The sequence below is a fragment of the Harpia harpyja genome, chromosome 7 (assembly GCF_026419915.1).
Source record: "Harpia harpyja isolate bHarHar1 chromosome 7, bHarHar1 primary haplotype, whole genome shotgun sequence".
Lineage (NCBI taxonomy): Eukaryota > Metazoa > Chordata > Aves > Accipitriformes > Accipitridae > Harpia > Harpia harpyja.
In genome coordinates, this window is record NC_068946.1 from 22,831,786 (window position 1) to 22,852,292 (window position 20,507).

The following is a 20,507-nucleotide window of genomic DNA, read 5'->3' on the forward strand; positions in this document are numbered from 1 at the left end:
GTGCTAGGTTGACGGTTGGACTCAGTGATCTTAAAGGTCTTTTCCAACCTAAATGATTCTATGATTCCATCGCAGTGGGGATATGGAAGTAGGCTAAAGCCTTGTCCTTACCTACACAAAGTAATTATTCTGTGTAAGCTTCTTGAATTCCGTGGATCTCAGGAATGTCAGGAAGGCATCTTGCCACTTCTTCCACCTCAAGTCCCTGTGGTCATCTGGATGGCAGAGCCATGGCAGAACTGCTGCTGGTGACAGATCTGACTGATCTTTGCCCAGGTCCCTGGTGGATGGGCCCCGGTATCATGGAGGGGCAAGCACATGCCTTACTGCTGAGTCCCCAGGCAATATTTCATGCCGCTTCCCCCAGAGGATTTAGACCAGAAGAAAACCACTGCAGAGTTTAGCTGATCCCTTCTTTACTCTCATATGGGAGCCTTGTACAAAGAAAATGAGAGCAGACACTAAGCACTGTATTGTAGTGTGATGATTAAGATTTATAGAGCCAAAATACTCTTTCAGATTGCTCCAGCAGGATGGCATCAAAGAGGAATTTTTGCCACGCTTTCTGCTATAACAAGCAAATCAGATGAGTTCTGTGTAGATAATTTTTCTCCAACTTCAGCACTTACTACAGGTAAAACATTTACCACATTTCTGGGGTTTTTCTGTTGTTGTTTTTTGGGTTTTTTGTTTTTTTTTAAATTATAGGCTAAAGATCTATTTTGTTCTATTACTTGGGGTAGGTTAGGCATTAATGGAGCAACAGTGGAGTAATACCCTCTGCAACTGCATTGTTCATGCAGGCAAAACTCTCTGGCTGTGTTGCCTAACAGTATCATACAGGCGGAGATGATCTCATCCTGTCTGTGTTTTGAGCTGACCAGGCGTCATATGGATGCAGTTAGTGCAGTGCCCCGTTTGAGCTAATAAGAGACGTGGCATATTAGCTTGGGGCAACATCTGACATTTAACATGCCTTCCAGTTGGCTTGAAGCATGGGCAGAGCGAGCTTACATCTGTCTCAGTGTGAACATTGCCTCTGCCTGAAAAATATTGCACAAAACTGTGTGTGAAAGACTTACGAAGTGATTTTGTGAAATCCTTATAAAGTGAAACACTCACTGTAATATGAAATTGCTCCTATTAGAGCTGCAGCTTGAGTAACTCTCATATATGATCAAGACCTACCAATTCAAGTTCTCTTGTCTGTGATTTTCTCTAAGCACATTTAGATTTTGTTAGTCTCCCACTGCTGGCATAGATTTTTGACTACTGTCACATTATGTGAAAGGGGAGTGCCTGAATTTGTTTAGTTTTTCAGGATGGATGCTGAATACTGTGATAGCATAGGCACTATAAGAAATGTCAGGAGGAAAACTTTTGAGGAACTTTGTCTTTATTAGTTTATAGAATGAGTTACAGGTGTGCAGGTGTCCTCAGAATTAATGAGATTTGGATGCCAAATTTTTTTTTTTTTAGGGTTTAGCACATTAATCCTTGTACTAAATAGTAAGGATGAATATACAGGTGTGTATATAAAGATATGTATGTGTCACGTGTATATATATATATGTATGCATGTATGAGAGACATATATGTCACTGGAATTGTATGACAAAGAAGCCATACAACTCCTGAGTTTCCACTGTCATTTTTATCTCTCAATACATCTCCCCCTTTTTCTCTTCTGTAGAAGGAGACTTTATTTTCAGGCACTGAAATTTGACAGCAGCAAACAAGTAGGCGAGGAGACATTTCCCTTTTGAAAAGTCCTAATCTAGATTTTCCTTCCATTGGCTCCAAAGTTCTTCATTTTGTCCCTATGTTTCCCTCTTCTGCATAGAAAATGATCCAAGTATGGCAGGTATGAAAAAGCCTGTATCTATTAACCTGCATCCTGTGAGCCATTAACAAGAATTCACTGTAGAGCCTTTCATTTTGTGAGAGTTATATAGTGAACTGGAGAGCTTCTGGAAAAGTACAAGAAAATGTCAGGAAGCAACCTAGGAGATGTTAGGAGTGGAACAGGAGAAAGCTGCTCCTGATGTGAGGGGTGCATGCTGAGAAGGGGACTCAGGCAGGTCCGTGCTGGCGTCGGAGCGGAACCAGGCCTCTGCTGTGCGAAGTGGCAGAAAGGCACCACTAAAAAAAGAAACTGAGGAAAACCAGAAAGAACAAGCTGTTTCTCAGCAGATATGTGAGAATGGAGCAACTCCCACGGGAGGCCAAGCACGAAGGAGAAATGGCCCAGCCAGCATGGCTGCCTCATATCTTAATATAGCAGACTTCTTGGCAAAGCAAGACGGTGAGGCCCGGTGGAGGAAGAGAGCTGGGTTTGCTTTCCCAAAAATCTGTTTGCAATAGCAAAGAAATCCCACTGGCTCTGTTCCAGCAAACCGTTAGGATTCAGTCATCTGGCAGTGAAATCCAGCTGTTGGAGGTGCATTCCTCAGGGCTTCTAGCAGATCCTGCCTGTCCTTTGTGTGCAGGAGGTCTGTAGTGAGTGGGGGTTTAGCTAAATGTCTAGACAAGAGGAGACCCCACCCTGCTGTTAGGAGCATCTATCCTCTTCCCCCCTAACCTTCCTCCCCCCAAGGCTTTTTGGAAGCAAGTAGGCATGACAAATGTATGGTGGTGTGTGAGTTTGCGCTGCAGACCTGGGAAAGGGCTGTTCCCACTATAGGCTTCTGCAGGCTCAGGCTGAGCTATTTTGATGTGTATGAATAAGATGTTGCTTTTGCCTATTCCTGACTAACTTTTCTCCCTCAAAACAAACAAAAAAATCCAAGCAAAACAAAAAGCCTTGACAACATTGCACAGTAAAAATCACTTCTAGACCTAAATCCTGGGCACAGCCTCTGCAATATAGATTGGCAGGTAGGGAGATGAAAAAATAAATATTGTGCTCTTTCTTCACTGTTGCTGTCTTTTACATGGCAGCTATCCCACAGTCTTTTCTGATTCCCTACTCTCATTTCCATCCTTTTGAACCCTAGACCTTACTGACTCTTGTTTTTCTTTGTTTTCCCTGTTTTGATGGTCCCTCTTGGTTCTGTCCCATCCTTTGCTTTGAGGTTCTGGGCGCTCTGCCGGTGCTTCTTTCTCAGTAGCCTTTCAGCTCCTTCCTCCAGTTCCCCACCCTTCCCACTGATTCCTTCCCTCACACGTTCCCCCTCTCGTGCACATCCCCCACACTTCTCCCTGTCTTAATGCCTCCTCCACTCCCAGCTGGATGTCAATTTTTGTATCATTAAGAAGTAATGGGAACTGATTAAAAAAAAAAATCTGATGGATTGTTTTTTTTGGATTGGATTTATAGGATCCTGTCAGTCTGTTTCCTTTTTAGCAAAACAATTTAGAGCCACTCCAAAATCCACGAAAACTTTTCTGGGTTCTCACCTTATTTGAAACTGGATGTCATATATATATCACATATATATGTCATACATAGTGTTTTAGAGCTAACTGCGTAACACGATCTTGTTTTAATTGAGATTTCCATGCTGTTAAACCTAACCCAGAAATGCATACTTCCATGTACTGCAGGCTTGCCTTTCATTTGAAGAGGTGTGCGGTGGCATGCAGAGGACACAGTCATTCTTCTAAAGAGCTTACGCCTGGACATGCAAACAAACCCCCCCTGCTTTTCAAATTTATGTAGGACCTATTTACACGGGTCTTACATGACATATCACCTCTTAATATTTTCAGTCACAACCTGCTTACTGACTTTCAGTCTCCAGCAATCATCAACAGTAAAATGGTAAACCTTGTAGGAAAATGAAGGTTATTTAAAAGAAGTCACATAGTGCATTTAGCTTCCACCGTGGTAGTGTGGAAGTCACAACTCACTCTGCAAATGCAGACAACTTCTGTGTGTTCATAATTTCTTTACTGCTCGTCAGATGTTCTCACTGTCCCTTTTTCCATATCTCTCACAGTGCTGTGTTGAGTTGTAATGATTCAGGGACCGGGCGGCTGGTTAATGCAGCTCATGTTGTCATCCTCATGGGGCTCATTTGCCTACAGGCATGTCAGAAGGAACAAGTAATATAAGGGCATATATAACTGTAGTTGGCAGTGTACTGAAAAGATGCTGAAGCTTGCTTTAAATGAATAGTGTAGGACATCAGGAGCTAAGTAGCTGAGAAATAAGATAAATTTGCTTGAATGGAGCGTTGTGTTTCTGTAGTTAGGCTGTGCCTGGTACTTGATCTAAATGAGGTATGTGTACATGGCGTGCAGTATAGACATCCCCTGTGTGCTATTTGTTCCTAACACTGTCTTGCACGTTTTCAGTACCTAGCACAGTTCACATCACCCATGCTTCTACGCAGCTTAAGCCTGATGGGAGGGAGTAAAGAAGACAGAGCCAGACTCTCCTCACTGGAGTTAATGGCATAGGGCGTTACAGTGACCTTCTGCTCCTTGTGTTCAGGAATTTGAAGGTTTGGGGTTTTTTCTGCAAACCTTCAGGGAGGAGTACACAAGTCTGTGGAGTGATTGATACTATGTTAGTTGGTGTTTTGGTCTTTCCTCACCTGCCTGCACAAGCCTGAGCCTGTGTGCACTGCTTCATACTGGCAAGGCAAGAGCAAACCACGGACCCTTTGTGGTGGTGCAGTCTGGGTTTGGTTTAGCTGTTGGGGATCACACTGAGAGATGCAAGCTTGTTCTGTCTCTCCATTTTGGATTATGACTGTTTAGTGAATGTGTGTGTCCTTGGGTTTGCTAGTTGTTTTCCTAATTCTTCTGCAACAGGCACTATAGGTTTTCTGAGTGCTTCACACCAGCATGCAGCAGGCTGTGTTGTAAGGGAAACATAGGAGACTACCACACACACAAAAAGTCTTAAAAATCTCTTGTGATGACCTGGTATGATCATCTGTTGAGATATTCCAAGGAGCTGTATGGTCAAGTTGTTCCAAGGCCAGGTTTTCACTGAAGGGAGTAAAGAGAATCATGATTATTGCTGAATTTGGGCTGTATATTGCAGCTGTGTTCTGTGGGAGAGGAAACGTTGGAGAGTCTAAAGCTCTTGACTTGCAGAGGAGCAATGCTGGTGTGCAACCTTGCTGCCACTGAGTATAATACAGTTTCCAGTTTGGATCAATTCCAGCTGTCAGACCCCAGTTTACTAACCATGTTGGGAAGGTCATGAGTTTTCTTTTAGAAGGTCAGTATTGTTTAAGGTTATTGAAAGTGAGGAAACCTGTTCCACCTTTATAAGGAAAACATTGCTGTGGAGTTTTTAGGGGCCACACGGTTATAATGAATAACTAATGCATGGTACTTTGTGTAGTGTTTAGCTCAGCCTGGGAAAGAGAAAATAATGGAAGTCTCTTCTTTCTGCCTGCATGTTCAAACGAAGGAAAATCAAAGCTGTTATACCAGAGCTATATATCAGCTAACATATTTTAGGAACTGTGGAATGATCATAATTACAAAAAAGTCCTCCAGAGAGAAATTATGACTCATAGTTTATGTTCTTTTTAGTGTTGCTATGGAAAAAGAGGTTAGTGCCAATGGTCATACAGCAATATTAATCTCTGATCTGAAGGAAAAATAAATAACAATCTCTAGCTTAACCCAAAGCAGATTTATTCTCAGTTACTGCAGCACACTCCATTAAAGGGGATAACCATGTAAGAAAAATTAAAGATGACATTGATTATCAGTTCTCAACATGCAGTTAGAGGGAGTTCCTTATTTGAATTAGTGTGCACTTCAGACTCCCGCAAATGACTTGGTGGAGTGAGAGGAAGGGGAAAAAAGGCATTTTGATCAAAAGGAGGGCAGGAAAGATCACCCACCACCAACAGCTGCAAGTATGCTGATTAAAATTTTCTTTATGCGTGCAGTTAGACTCAGCCTAGGGTTGATGCTGGTTCAAATGCAGATCCTGAAACAAAACCCTGGCAACGGGTAGTTTAAAGTGGTGGAAAGTGGCTATCCGCCTTTTTCCATTTATTTGGGAAAGCAAGGGCCATGAGTCAGAGTGGTGGATACTTACGCGCTGAGTCAGCACCCTCCGGGCTGCTCTGGTAGTTGTTTGCTGCCAGTTGTTTAGTTGCCTAGGCAAAACCCTAAGCAGGACTGGGGCCAAACAGCTGCGTGCTTGCTTTGCTCAAGTGGTGAATCTTTGTCTTGGCATGCAGGAAGACTACCTGACACCTTCCTCTTGACACCCACAGTGAGCATGTGTGTCTTAGTGGGTCACAGTAAAACTTTTCTACCTATGTGCTTGACTTTGTTTTCAGGAGCTGGAGCTAGCTACACTTGGTCTGTAGTATGCAGTTACTGACAGCAAAGACCTTGCAGTCAGAACTTAGCTTGAAATTTTGCTCACAATGCACCCTGCAAAGCAGGCTATAGCCTTTCTTTCTGCCACACTATTGCATCTGCAGTGCTGATGGCAGTAAAACTTTTTATTCTGTTGATGAGCTAAGCAGATTGGATTAGGGAGATACACAGATCTCATGTCCTGCATCTATGCACACCGCTCTTACTGATGGTCACAGGAGCTGTACATATGGTCCAAAAACATTGTACGGCTCAGAGTCCTTTGAGCCAGCTGAAGGCTTTTCACTGACTTTCAGGGTTGGACTGGCCCTTTGGTGAACAGTTTGCCCTCTAACAAGTTGCCATTACTTCACTAGTTCTTCTGAGTTTACCTCTTTTTTTTAACTGCGTGACTATCAGTCATCAGTCACGTAACTGGCGTTACAGCCTGTACCAACAAATGGTTTTCGCTGCATCAGTGTAAAGGGCATACAGGTATATTTTACCTTCTGATCCTTTTCTTCTTCCCTTTCTTCTGTCTCTTTAATCATCAAACATGCTTCAGTCTGGTCTGTGTGAGGGCTTTCACTGCACTCTCTTATTTGACAGTGAAATGGTCCAGAAAGCCCGTATCTGTGCCTTTTCACAGAGGAGATGGCTCATGGATTAGCACAAGGGGGTCAACAGGATGCTCTTTGCCCTTTCCCCTAAAAGTGGACAGAAATGTCAGCTGGTTTTCTGGCATTGAAAATGGAAGTATCAGCAGCCACTGAGTGCTGCTAGTTTAAATATTTATACCACAAGGACTTTATCACACCCTCTTTCTTTGTGCAAAGCTCACACCAATTTCAGTGGAGGTCAAACTCTGAATCGGTGCAGCAGTTAACAGGTCAGGTCTTCCAAGGAGTAAAGGTACAAGTGGAGCTCACAGGCAGGTTGCTGTACCCATGTTATCGTGTCAAGAAGGGTAAACAAGCAGTTTTTTAAAAACGCAATTCTGTAGACAAACCTGTCAGCACAATCATGGAATACCGGTGCATATGCTTGACATCTGACAGCCTGACAAGATCCAGGCACATACTTCAGATACTTGAAAGAATACAGTGCTGCTGGTGCCACAGCCTGTCTCCTCCCTGAAACAGTAAGTCTTGCAGACTAATGTTTTTAGTCAGGCCTAATGTTTTTAGTCAGGATTCGAAAATGGAAGGAGAGGGAAAGAAACAGCTTGGGGGACATCTCAGGATCATGAGATTGCTTCTTCCTCTGGTCTATAAGATGGCACAAAAGCAGACATTCATGAGTTGAGTAAACATTTTTCTCTCTTGCAAAGCATGCTTTCTTATGTTTGTAAGGATTACAGGCCCGCTCGTCCTTGTAAATGTGCGATCGTGACGGAGCAAACGTTTAATTCTAGTCCTGCAACTGATGGCTGTGTGTGTAGTTTATCCTGAAGTGGGTATTTGAATTGATTCTCCCAGATGCTTAGTATCTGCATTTCCAATGGTTTTACTGGATAGCATTGTAATGCTCTTAAAACACTGTGCATGGGATTCATTTCAGCATCTCTAAAACTGGATAAAGTGTGACTGGGGTATTGTTTGAATTAAAGCTTAGGAGGACAAACAAACCAGGCATATCTGAAAGCAAAATGTAAACATGATGCTGGGGTTCCTGGTTAGCGCTTGGTGGCTGCGGGAAGCTGACAGCTGTTACATAAAGGTTAAACATGGATTCTTTGGTCTGTCAGTAAAATTAAGCCTGCTAGAGACTATGTGGCACTCTAAAAGACATGAGTTTATCTGTGTGCGTAAACAGAATATACACTTCAATATAAATATGCTTTCAGAACTATTTAAAGTATTAGAAGTATGCTGCAGTCCAATAAAAAATGCAGATGGAGCTAGCAGATTTTGGAAAGGGTCTGACTACATACAGATGGGCTAGAGATCTGGTGAGTGTCTGGAAAGCAAAGCAATGGTGTTTGCATTGCTAAATAACAGCTGAGGATGAGAAAGAAAATGGTATAGGTACAATGGGTACATCAACTGAAGTAATAAATGCTTGACCTTTAAATTTCATCTTTGCCAACTTCTCAGACTGCTTCTCCCAAAGACTGACATGGCTGTGTTTTATGTTATGCTTTTATTTGTCATATTTGTAGTTAGTTACAAGTAAAAATGATTGAAATCTATTGTAGTTAATACAAAATAAAAATATAGCTGCACGAGTTATGCCATGATTTTTCTTACAAACAGTATCTCCTATATGATACCGTACACTTAAGAGCTTAACTCTTAATAGTACGCGCCTACACTAAGCTCTTATCAACTAACTTCCAGTGCAATTTACTGGTTGCAGATATTACCCCTGTGGAGTAATACCTGTTAATCATTTCATAATGCTACTTTTCCTGTAGTTTTTATTTCCCTTGTAATTTGTGATTCTAAATACAAGTTGAAGGAAGCAACCTTTTAGTGCAATGTTAAGTATCAGTAGAATTTTATATATATAAAAAAAATAAAAATAACCCACTGCATAAACAAACAAGGATGTAAGGTAACTGTTGTGGGTATTGTGCTTCCCTTTCCTCCCTTTCCCCCTTACCTTTGTTAAGTGACAGGAATGAACATTCATAGTGAGCAAACTACCCTGTAACCTCTCCTTTTCAATTAATTTTGAAAAATTACAGACTTGTAATTTTGAAAGCAGGTAGGTGGCTTTGATGAAAGTTACTAGCAGAGAATCAAATCCTGTGGCTCTGCAGACTCATCCTTACGTAAACTCATCCCTGCCATGAAGTTCAATCCATAACACGTTGTTCCCTTTAGACCTGCCAAAAAGAGTATTTCACCTTTTTGAAAAAATTGTCCTTACATCCCTGTAATTATCTAACTCTTCTGTGTAGATATAGCTCTATAAACGAAATAATTTGTAAAAAGATAAATTATGCTATTTTCAAAATACTATGAGATACAAAGTTGTGCAGGTGCAAAGTTTGATAGTATATTGCTATAAAGACTAAGAATTAATTAATTAGTGTTATCTGAGTATATATTCTTTAAGCTGGGAGTATAGATTTAATATTGTAGGGTTTTATTTTTTTTTTTATATTTCATACTTTCTTCAGACTATCTCCATGTTTCTATCAAATTCCTTCTTTTTTTTTCTTTTCAATTTCTGATCCCTTAAAGGTACAGTAACTGATCACACATTCATGCTTGTCACTAATGTACCTCCATAACTCCAGTAGATTGAAAAACGTCTTTTTGTTTCCACCTAAACACAGTAGTTTCTTCTAAGTGAATAGCGAGAGACTACTGGCAAAAATCTTTCCCCCACTGAAATGGATGGAACCAACTTTTCAGTGTCGCCCTCTAAGTACTCTGCTCTTTTAGTCTTACAGCGTTATGGAGCAAAGCCCCAAACAAACTATACGTGTATGCACAGTTACCGAGGCTGTTGGCATTCACGTAGCATAGCAAGGAAACTGAAATCAAATGTTCTCATTGGTATTTCTACATTTACATACAAAACTACTCACAGTGCTGTGAAATACTGAGAGAAGAAAACAGAACAGAAACGTTTGGTTTTTGACTACTCTCCACGCATTCCTCTTACCTAACTATAAGAAAGCCAGCTGACCAGCTTGCTTCTACTAGACATACTTTTTTCCTGCTAGTCTCTTCTGCCAGCTGACAGCATCTCTAAATTAACAAACACCAGTGACTCGGCCTTAAACGGAGCATATTGCAGCCTGTGTCATTGACCTTGTTCACTCTGCATTCTAACACGATGCAATAAATTACCACTGCAGAGAAAAGGATGGAAGAAATTGAATTGCTACTACTGCCTGTGTAGCAGAAACCAGTTATTCGCCTAAGTAAAACCATACGTATCTGGAAGGCGAAGGAAGGCTCGGGTTGATTACGCTGTTTGGTCTATCTGCAGGACAGCTGCTTGGGTTGTTTCTTCATCAGATTGTTCCATTTCCCCGCCGACTGGGTTGTTCCTTTCATCATACAGTTTCTGGCTAGAAACTTCTAGAGGCATTCCATACTCTTCATCATCTTCAACAATGGACAGCTCAATGTTGTTGTTCATGGCGTTCCCTTCCATTCTGGCTTCCTTCTCTAGAGAATCGGCTACTGCTTTGCCTTCCTCAGTCAGCGAGGTGGTAGGTGTCATATCCGAGTGCATGTCGGCAAATGACATTTCATCCTCATTCTCAGCTTGGTTGTTGCTTGTGGTTTCTGTTGGCCTGTCCTCAGCTTCAGCAGGGCTTTCTCCTTCACGGACTTTCTTCACATTGAATGTGAGGGGAGATACTTTGAAAGCTGGACTCTTTGAAGAAGAGGATTTCTGATGATGTACAGTAAGCGATTTCTTGATCTTTTCTCTCCGTTCAGGTGAGACAATCTTTGTGCTGATCTTGTTCATCTTCTTCTCAATGTTTTGGCGGGAAAATGCTTTCTTGAGGCTGTCTACCTTCTTGAGGCTGGATCTCTTGATTTTCTCAGCTCTTGATTCCTCTGTTTTCTCCTCTGCACTGTCATCTGCATCATCTTCTTCGTGAAACATTTCATCATCTGAACCCAACTCCACTGTGTGCAAGGTTTCTTCCAGTGTTTTGTTCTCATCCACAGATTCCTCTTTTCCTTCTGTAATGCTGGGAATAGGCTCTTTTGCAAAAACACTGGCAGGGATCTCGTTTTCCTCCTGAAAGAATTGACAATATTTGAGTTTCATAGTTCACAGGACGCAAATTTAATAAAGCACAACCCTGAACCATTACTATCCCCCCGCCCCATGATGAGAGGAAGAATGCTGAACGTTTCTTGTTGTTTCAGTATATTTAACTAGTAACAAGCCACTCAAAGCCCACTGAACCATTATCTGGTAAAGTTTAAGACTAATGAGCTGTCAGCTGTAAGATTTCTCTTTCAGAGTGACTTGGAATGTATACAGAATGGAAATCCCGTTCTTTGTCATTTAAATTAGATACTTTTAAATACGAGTTTAGCTCTAAAGTTTTACGCCTATCCCTGGGGAGAAGGGATGGTATGGTGGCTAAGGAGGTTGTACTACAGACCCCTGCGTAGACCTACAGAAGTCACATAACAGCCCAGAGCTTTCAGTTTCTCTAGCCAAAGACTGGGAATATCTCTGCAGAGATGTTGGTTGCATCTGAGAGGTATTTTAGGTGGCAAATGCAGTTAGCACTTTCACCGTGTTTCAGAAAAATGTACGTTGCTGTTAAAAAGGGATTGTTGATACTGAGAAGCCATGCAGTCCATGATGTTTAGAGTATGTGCTATTTTGCAGCTATTTACAGAAAAAAAGTTGGTAAATTTGGTTGGTAAATTGGTAAATATTAAAAATATGGACAGGACAACTCCTTGAAAAATAAAAAAAAGTTTAGGGTATGCATAAATAAACAGACATTTTACCATACAGAAAACACTAGTAGTCACTTCTAGCTAAGAGCAAAATGATTGCTTTTTAGAAACAAAACCAAGGAGGGGCATGGAAAGAAAGAAGGTATCTGAAAACAAACCAGGCTGAACAAGAGCAGAAGCTGCAATTCGTAACGAAAGACCTCTGTGACTACCGAGCACAGCAGCTCTGCAACCCCGAGCAGTTCAAAGGCAGCACAATGAAGGCTCTGTTCTGCGGTAGGTTTTGCAGGCATCTGCCCATGCAAAGAAAACGAGGCTCCTCGCACATTCCCTTTTCCGTTCAGAGTTGTTATGCCTTAGATCTGCGTAGTCTCTATTCATTACATTTTTTATCACTTTTGGACAGAGTGCGTGCGATATCATTTAGTCATATGGATTGGAGGGATTCCCCCACCCCCATTTACCTTTAGATATGAAAAGCAGCAAGCGCTGAGTGAAATGGTTGTAATAGTCTCAGATCTGTCCCTGGCAGGGCTGGAGTGTACAATTAAGGGGAAAAAAAGGCCACATACACTTCAAAGTTCATACTCATTATTTCAGGACTGAGCGTACAGTTGTTGATCACTGGAGAGAATAGTGTCTTGGGTTAAATTTGCTGTTGAGGCTGTACAAGGATGTTGTACATGGTTGTTTTTAAAAACAAAATAGTTCTGACTACCTTGTAGCGCTTCTGAACTCAAGAATATATGCACGTGGACAGGCAGAATCATTTTATACCATATATACACAGCATATAATCATATATGCTGTGATTCAAGTGTGTTGATGAATATCCCTCATGGATATAAAAATGAAAAGTATCAAAAAAATGGATGGCAGTTTGACAGTTCGTATGTGCTTTACTTCTATGGTTTCTGCACACCTTTCTGGACCAGCGGCCTCGGTTGGATACACTGGCACAGAACAAGCTTTCCAAGCCCTTTGCCTGCAGTGGAACATGTAATGAAGCCAGCACTCTTCTCCAGACACCTATTATGTTGTTGCAACTATCAGCAACAGTGACCAAGATAACAAAACAAAGAAAACCTGCACCAGCTTTAAGTGAAAACAGCTGTAACTGCAGTACAAATATTTATATTTTCTCTCCACTGCAGTTAACGAAATGTGGATTACATGAGTGGGTGCAGTGTTAAATTATTCCCCAGAGCATGAGAACTCAGTATAAAGCATAATTTACATGTCTTGTGCATTCTTTCCAAACCTAGGTAATTGCATACAGTTTTAAACATCTGAACATTCAGGTGTAAGTGCCTGAATGGCACAGAAAACTCTGATTTTAATGAGTAAAGATGGGTTGTAACTTTTGAAGTATTTAATCTAGGAAAGTGGTGTCATATGAGATTGATCACAGTGCAGTCTGAGCCAGAGATGGGCCTGTGTGACTCTTCTCAAGGTCAGTTTAGCTTTGTGTCTACAGTGTTCACATTAAACTGAAGTACTGCATGCAGGCTCTAGAAGAATATGGACACAGATTTTATTTCAATTTTTATCAAATTTGTGACTGAGTAGAAGGGAGACTGTCAAACTCTCCATATTTATAAAGGAAAAAAAAACAATCAAAAATATACTACATAATAATGAGCTAATGATTGAATTAAAAGGAGATCCTAGGTTGTCTTTGGCTATCAGGCAGTACCGGCATCCAAGAAATCGCCTCTCTCTCAGCTTCCTGCATGGCCCTGGAAAACATCAGCCTCTGGGCATCTATTACTATGCTTGTAAAATGGGAATGACATGCTTTCCTATCTCACATTTCTAAAAGGCCTTAGGATCACAGGAACTATTAAAATGCAAATGAAAATAAATTAAGTAAATTGCTTTGGAAATACAAAGGTGGTGTAGTAGGAATGTTCTATGGTGGAACAGACGTTTCTATTTCAAATACAGTTACTGATAACATGTTGTAAGTGGGCTATTGGTAACTTTTTGGTCTAACAAGTTTCTATGACAGCTATATTTTGTTTTGATACATTTTTCAAGCAGTCTGGTATTTCATTTAAGACGACTAGAACAATACACTGAAAAATGCCAACTGTTACAAACTGTATAACTATTTTCCATACCGAAAAAAGTAGAACTTTGATCTTTTCTTCTTGATCTACTCCAAAATTCTGAGAAAGCAATACATTTTTTTATTTTCCACATCCAAGTTCAAAAACAGCGCTTGCATTTTCTCAGATGAGCTTGACTGTAGGTAGCTAGCTCCTCTGAATTTATTTTTCCATGTGGGAGATGAATACAACAGTGCAAGTTCTCTGTGTAAAACAACTCTTGTTAATACTAGCAATACTTGCAAAGTTAAAATCAGTGCCTTCCCTGTGGCTATGATCAGCCATTCTCGGGAACTTTCTATGGGTCATAATCTCATCCCTATCTTCTACCAGAAAGGCAGATAACATCCATAAAGCTGTACTACGAAACGGGACAGCCTGAGTGAACAGGTAGTTAATTTACTCAGGAGTGCTGAATCTCTGATGCTGCATAAGGGAAATCACTGTGTTTTGGTTTGCATTTTTGTTAGGTTTGTTTTAAGAGGCCGTACCCTTCAGGAAGGGGAGATGGCATTTTGTCATGCTTACAACAGTCCAGGCTCCTCTGTACTTTGTAGATGCTGTTATATGCCTAAATGATTACTAGTCTAAAACTTGTTTTCCTACACAAAATAGGTCGAAAGATGACAAATCCTTCTAAAAACAGTTACAGCTCCACCTACTTTCCTTTGGACAAACACATACTCTTCAGCCCTGGATGTCACCACAGGGAGGGAGGAGGGCAGGGAGCAGGCTGGGACTGCAGGCAAGGAGGAGGAAATTGCCAGCCGCCTGTTTGCAGGTCCTGTGCAGGCTGGGGTGTTGGCTGCACCGGCCCCCCGACCTCCCACAGCACAGCTGGATTAAGTCTTAAGAGCCATGGGAGGTATTTTTGTCATTCATCAATACAAGAGTATTCTCCCTGCAAGGCTCCAGTGGGAAATTTAGTAGTTAGATAATAGCATTATCGGCTTGTAATGCTTCTGTTTCCCTCACTTGTTCATTTTTGAGTTTGAAGTTGCTTTTTCAAAAGATTATTACGGTGACCCAAACAACAAGATACACCCACATGGCTAATTTCCTGTGCCCTCCTCTTGATTCATTTCAGGATGAAGCATTTACCCAAAGCAGCATCTGAAAGTGGCTTGAATATCAGCGTGCTTGACCCCAAGCTGTAATTTTGACTTATCTGTCCTATTCACTAGTAAATGTGACATTTAATGGAAAAATTAAACATGAGCCTTTTTTATCTTGCATTTTGCTTTTGCAGCTAAAAAAGCAAAGAAAAACACCACCAAACCAGAACCAAAAAGCTGGTCATGTGGTGAGAACAAAATAGAGGGGAACAATGCCAAAGCTTAACAAGGATTTTTAAAACAGTCACTTCAGTGTTTTGCTGAATTGCTGTGTCACTTGTGGCATTTGTAATAACTTCGGCATCCTCAAATGCTTGGAATGGAGGTCCATTAAAATATGTCACCAATTAGAGAAATATATGCAAACCAGGAACAATGCAGACAGTCTAGGGAGAGAAAACTAAGAGCATTTTAATGGAAAATATGTAAATAGCTGAACTTTTCTAAACGCAGTTCATTCTCAGCATGTACGTTGAGGGAAAGCTGATGGTGGCGAGCAGCAGCTAGGTTTCATAAAATGCAGAGCTGGAGCTCAGTCATGTGTTTTGGCTATGCTCAGTGCTCCCACCAAATATCAGGGAGTTTGAGGTATACGGTGAATGCAGAACTGAATCACAAATGTGTATGTTTATTTTTATACCGAGCTGTCTTCCTAAGCTGGAAAAGCGGGTCCTAACAGGAAACATGCTGTGTGAAGTTTGGGATTGGTTTTTTTCAGTGGAAAAGAATCATCCCCCAACTGAAGTGTCATACATCCAGATTTCCCTTTTGTTTTTACAGAAATCTGGCATCAATATGCCTTCATTGCTGCAACTTCTCCTTCCTGTAATTGTTTTTCCATGGATTCCTGCTCGGGGCAGGACAGAAACCCAGCCAGCCTTCTGCTCTTTTCCCTCTGTACAACTATCCTAGTAAGGTGGTGGCCCCGCAGGCTGCCTGGTCATCCCACCTCCATCTTGTAAGGAGACCCCATGGGGAGATTTCCAGGAGGTGGGCACCCAGGTAAGGCACCTGCCCAGCCTGGCAGCAGGCATATGGGCACGCCTCGTGAGCACCTGCCGTCCCTCTGGGTGCAGCCGCTTCCCCAGTGGAAAATCCCAGCTCCTCCCAGGATGCAGCGGAGAAGGGCCAGGGTGCTGCCTGCCCCAGCCACCCTCCCATGTCCCGGGAAGCTCTGCTGGCCGCCTTGGTTTTCTAGGCAGCCATGCTGCCTTTTAGCAACAGGCCTGTGCCAGGAGCCTTTCCCAGTTGACAGCTGAATTTTTTTTTTTTTTTTTTTACTGAATTTAACTGCAGTGTTTCTTTTCTAAGGCTTGTGTTCTGATCTGCATCGGCTTGGGATTGGTTAAGTTCATCTCCCCACTACCACGGCAACATATTTTCCAGTGAGAGATGGGAACACAGTCAGCTAAATCCTTGTAAAAGCAATGAAGAACAGACCTCCTGTCCAAAGGTACCACCCCAGTGACGGGTGGTGGAGCAGCTGTGGATTTTCTTTAGCTGTTGTTCTGGGACACAGACCTGTGTTGTTTGCTTTGGGTTTGTGCACTTTAGGACCCAGTATTAAAGAAAGGCTCGGAGGTTTAAATAGGCCTTAGCTTTGCAATACTATTTAGTATCGGGAAACAAGCCAAGCAAGCCCTCCCCTGGCAGGATGCTGCTTTATCCTTCAAACCCGAGTTTTATCAGTACTTTTACCCAGTGCCCACAAATCACTGCCCCTAGGCAGCAGTGACAGGGATCCCTAGCTGAGGCAACTGTACTGCTCCCACACAGCTGTGCTTTTGTCTTTGGTCTACACGCTATGTCTCCTTACAGTGCTAAAATTTGGGTTCTCTGGAGGAAAATTATGTAGCTGCAATAGCAAGGCCTTAATTCTCATGCTCGCAGTTAGCAGAAATGCCACAAAATTACCTTCCCACAGGCCATGCTGGTGCACCCTCCCCACAGGAAACGTGCAAGGTCTAGGTCTGAGCCTGGAGGCGGGAGCCAGTCCTTAGCTAACGCAGCCTGGGAGATGGCAAAGTTTTGACTTACAGTAATGGATCTTAAATTACTTGGAGAAGTCCAGAGAACGTGTCTTTTTAATTTACACAGTCCCTGGAATAATTTCCACATTCTTTCTAGGGTGGAAACCACCACGCTTGGTACGTGCCACAGCTCCTCCTCTTCTGGCTTGACAAGCCTGGATGGTAATTTGGGAGAACAATAAGCAGGGAGGTGGGGGCTTCCTTTCTGGGGGAAGTGCCTGTGCACTAACCAGGCCTGCCAGCTTTTAAAATGAAGTTCTGCTCTGTTGTTTTGCGTTTGTTTAAATAGAAAAAAACCCCAGCAACCCAAGGAGTAGAGTTAGCTACTGACAGAGGTAACATGCAGCTGGCAAGTTTAGCCTGAGGAGCTGGTGATGTGCCTGACCTGTGGCAGGCTCTCCTTCCTTCCCCCAATGTGTTGTGGAGGTCTGTCTTTTTTTTTTTTTAAAAGATTTAAAAGTCACGTCCTGTGTTTAGTTAAAGCTCACACTGTGTTCAGTCTAGATCATTGCTTAAAAAGGGGAAAATATGCAAACTGCTGCTATCGCTGGATGGACTCCCAGGAAGCTGAGTTTTTAGCTGAATTTTTAGCTCATCCCCGAAGAGGCCAGAACAGCCTGAGGAGCGAAGCGGGGCGTGAGGCTGAGTGTGACAGGGACCTGCAGCGCTGCCCCTCTCCTGCTTCTGAGGGCAGATGCAAGGTCAGGTTTTAGGGGTGCTGCTAAGAGTTAGCAAAATGGGCTCTTTTCTCAAGTTTTCTTGAGTTTGCTAAAAAAAAAAGGGCCCTTTCTTCAAGTTTGCTTAAAAAAACCCAAACCACAACAAAACACGTATGCTAAGAGGTAGTAAAAGGTGACTCTTTCCCCAGGTTTGCTGAGACTTAGCAAAACAAGGTCTTTTTCCTCAGGTTTGCTATGAGTTAGTAAAAGACAGCTCTTTCTCCAAGTTTGCCAAGAGTAAAAGAGGGCTCCTTCCCCACGGTTTGCTAAAAGTTAGCAAAAAAAGGGTGCTTTCCCCATGTCTGCTGGAAGTTAGCAAAAAACTAAGGGGCGGTTTGCCCAGAGTTAGTGAAAAAGACAGCTCTTTCCCCAGGTTTGCTAGGAGCTAGCAAAACAGGCGCTTTCCCCAAGTTTGCTAAGAGTAAAAGCGGGCGTTTCTCCTAAATTTGCTAAGAATAAGAGAGAGCTCTCTCCCCAAGTTTGCTAAGAGTTAGCGAAAAAGCCTGCTCTTTCCCTGCGTTTGCTGAGATTGAAAGGTTTTTCTCCTAACTTCTTGAAGTTTGCGAACAGAGCGCCTTTTTTCCAAGTTTGCTGAGAGTCGGTAGTAGCTCGGCTCTGTCCCCGATTTTGCTAGGAGTTAGCAGAAACGGGCTCTCCCCCCGTGTTCGGGGGGAAGGTGCAGGACGCGGTGGCCGGAGGGGGGGCATGGGGTGGTCGCGTGGGCCTCTCACCTGGAAGATGAGCACCTTGAAGCGGTCCCGCCGGAGCAGCTGCGCGTGATGCTGCTCCAGGCGTCGCACCTGGTCGCATTGCCTCTCCAGCCGCTCCCGCACGGCCCGGGTGTGGGCGCACACCTTCCGCGACTTCTCCAGCAGCTTCTCCACCGCTTCCCCCGTCGCCCCGTGGCTGCGGCACAATTTCCCCAGGTCTCCCTGAATACCCCTCACCGCCCCTTCCAAACCCCGCTGCCTTTGCTCCATCTGCCTCTGTTGCCCTTCCACCGCCTCCAACATCGAGACCAGTTTCTCCAGTAAGGCCAGGACGGTCAGGGCGTTCACCTGCCCCCCCATCGCCTCCGACGACGGTGGGAGCGGAGGTACCGCGCTACCTCCCGCCGCCTCCCCCATCGCTGCGCCGGGATGGGGATGGCGGATGCCGGCGCTGCTCTTAAGGGCTGAGCCTTCCCCCTCCCCCGGGGAGGTTTCGGGCAGAGCCCGTCCCCGGTCCCCGGCCCGGCCCACCCCGGGCGGCCTTCGGCCGCCCGGGGCGGGCCGGGCGCGGGGCCGGGCCCCCGGTGCCTCCCCCCCGTCCCGCGTCACCCCCCTTTTTTAAAAGGCGAGGGGGATATTCTCGCCCCACACTTGGCGAAATGCAGTAGTCGCCTCCCCGGCAGCATCAGTAGATGGCAGGAGATACCGCGGAATGCGGTCGGGGATGGGAGAGGAGGGAGGAAAAAATCGGCGGCTGCTCTGGAGAAAGGCTTGGGAAAAGGGGGGAAGAGGTGGTCCGGGAGAGTTTGTGGGCGTAGGCTGGAGTTAAAGCCTGTCGTGTAATCTGAAGGAGTTACGCTAATAGGAAGAAAGTAAATAAAATTAAATTACTGCTATAATCAGCGTAACAATTAGTGTAACAATCGTGTATTAATATGCTATAGCAAGATTTAATAATATTAGTATATTTATTCTTATATAATATTAATATAATTATCTATAGTAACTGTCGTCATAATTAACATACTTACAATATATTCATACGTGGTGAATCGAATCTCCTGGCGCTCCTTCCACCGAGCAAGCACCCCATGCAAGACCAGACTTTTTTTTTTTTTAAATAATAATATAAATCGTCCTCCTCCTCCTTCTTTTTCTTCTTCTTCTTCTGGTTTTTAATAATAATTTAGATTATTATTCTATTCTATTCTACTTTATTCTATATTATTCTAATTCTCATTTTTATTATTAAAAGAAAAAACAAACCAGTCTGGTGTTGCATGGGGTGCTTGCTTGGCAGAAGTAGTGCCAGGAGATTGGGTTCACCACCCACGATGTGGAGATTAGCTGGGCGCTCTGGTTGCCCTGACTGGATTCTCCAGCATTTCTTTGGTAAAAAATCGTAGGGTTAGAACAGCTGTTTTGGGGGAATAGCGATAAACTGGGTGTGGTAGCAGAGGGACAGTGTTTTCAGGCTTTTGCAAAGCACCAAAAGGAGCTACTTGGCATGAAGAAATACCAAGCTGTTTATTTAGAATAATACATAACTGTTCCCAAGTCTGATCCAAAGCTGTTATCGTCAGGGAAAATACTACAGAGTTTTGTGGACTTGGGTTGCTCATCCGTAGACTGACATTCTGAAGCACAGCCAATTTCTTTTTATCTTCTGTTCTTGACATTTGCCTGGTAACAGGACTTCTTACTGCAACGCAGATGTTTCTAATACTTGGGTATATAGAATTCCAGTACTTGGGTAGCTGAAATGTAATATTTTCTAGTACTTGGGTATATATCATTCCTCCATGATTTTCCTGCATCCTGTAGGTTAAAAACATCTATTTGGAGTCCAAAGGGCCGTGATCCTCACCCTTTATTTTGTACACAGAAACCAAAATATTTTAATCATTTTACCATGAAAAGGAATAAAAATTAATGACTTAAGAGTAATGCAGATGAGTTAGCCATTTCAATGACTGCGTGTTCAAGCCCCTGAATGTTCTGCAACGTTACTGTTAGTATCCGTTTTTTTTGGTCCTTGCTTTTTTTCAGGCTGCAATTTCTATTCCTCAAGTTGTGGGAGCTTGAAAAATGCATTTGGTGAGTGAGTTCACTTAGGAAAGACAATCACCGAGTCTGCCAGAGTC

General features: G+C 43.0%; 1 protein-coding gene and 1 long non-coding RNA gene across 2 annotated transcripts in view; one reads left to right on the plus strand and one right to left on the minus strand.

Annotated features, from left to right (window-relative positions):
• LOC128143846 (uncharacterized) overlaps window positions 1–20,507 on the plus strand; it is a 75,595-nt gene that overhangs the window by 20,186 nt on the left and 34,902 nt on the right. The gene's annotated exons all lie outside the window — the stretch shown is intronic.
• Window positions 8,406–18,847, minus strand: CAVIN2 (caveolae associated protein 2). Its single transcript, XM_052791662.1, has 2 exons — window positions 18,385–18,847; window positions 8,406–10,998 (listed from the first exon to the last, which is right to left on the minus strand). Exons 1-2 carry the CDS (start codon window positions 18,778–18,780, stop codon window positions 10,207–10,209), a joined length of 1,188 nt encoding a protein of 395 aa, XP_052647622.1. The 5' UTR covers window positions 18,781–18,847; the 3' UTR covers window positions 8,406–10,206.

What these genes read in the sequence shown, in the direction of transcription:
- CAVIN2 (XM_052791662.1), bottom strand. Translation starts at nt 18,780, where the DNA reads ATGGGGGAGGCGGCGGGAGGTAGCGCGGTACCTCCGCTCCCACCGTCG. An exon ending in TCAAGGTGCTCATCTTCCAG is followed by an intron (nt 10,999 to 18,384) that starts GTGAGAGGCCCA and finishes CAATTCTTTCAG; the next exon opens with GAGGAAAACGAGATCCCTGC.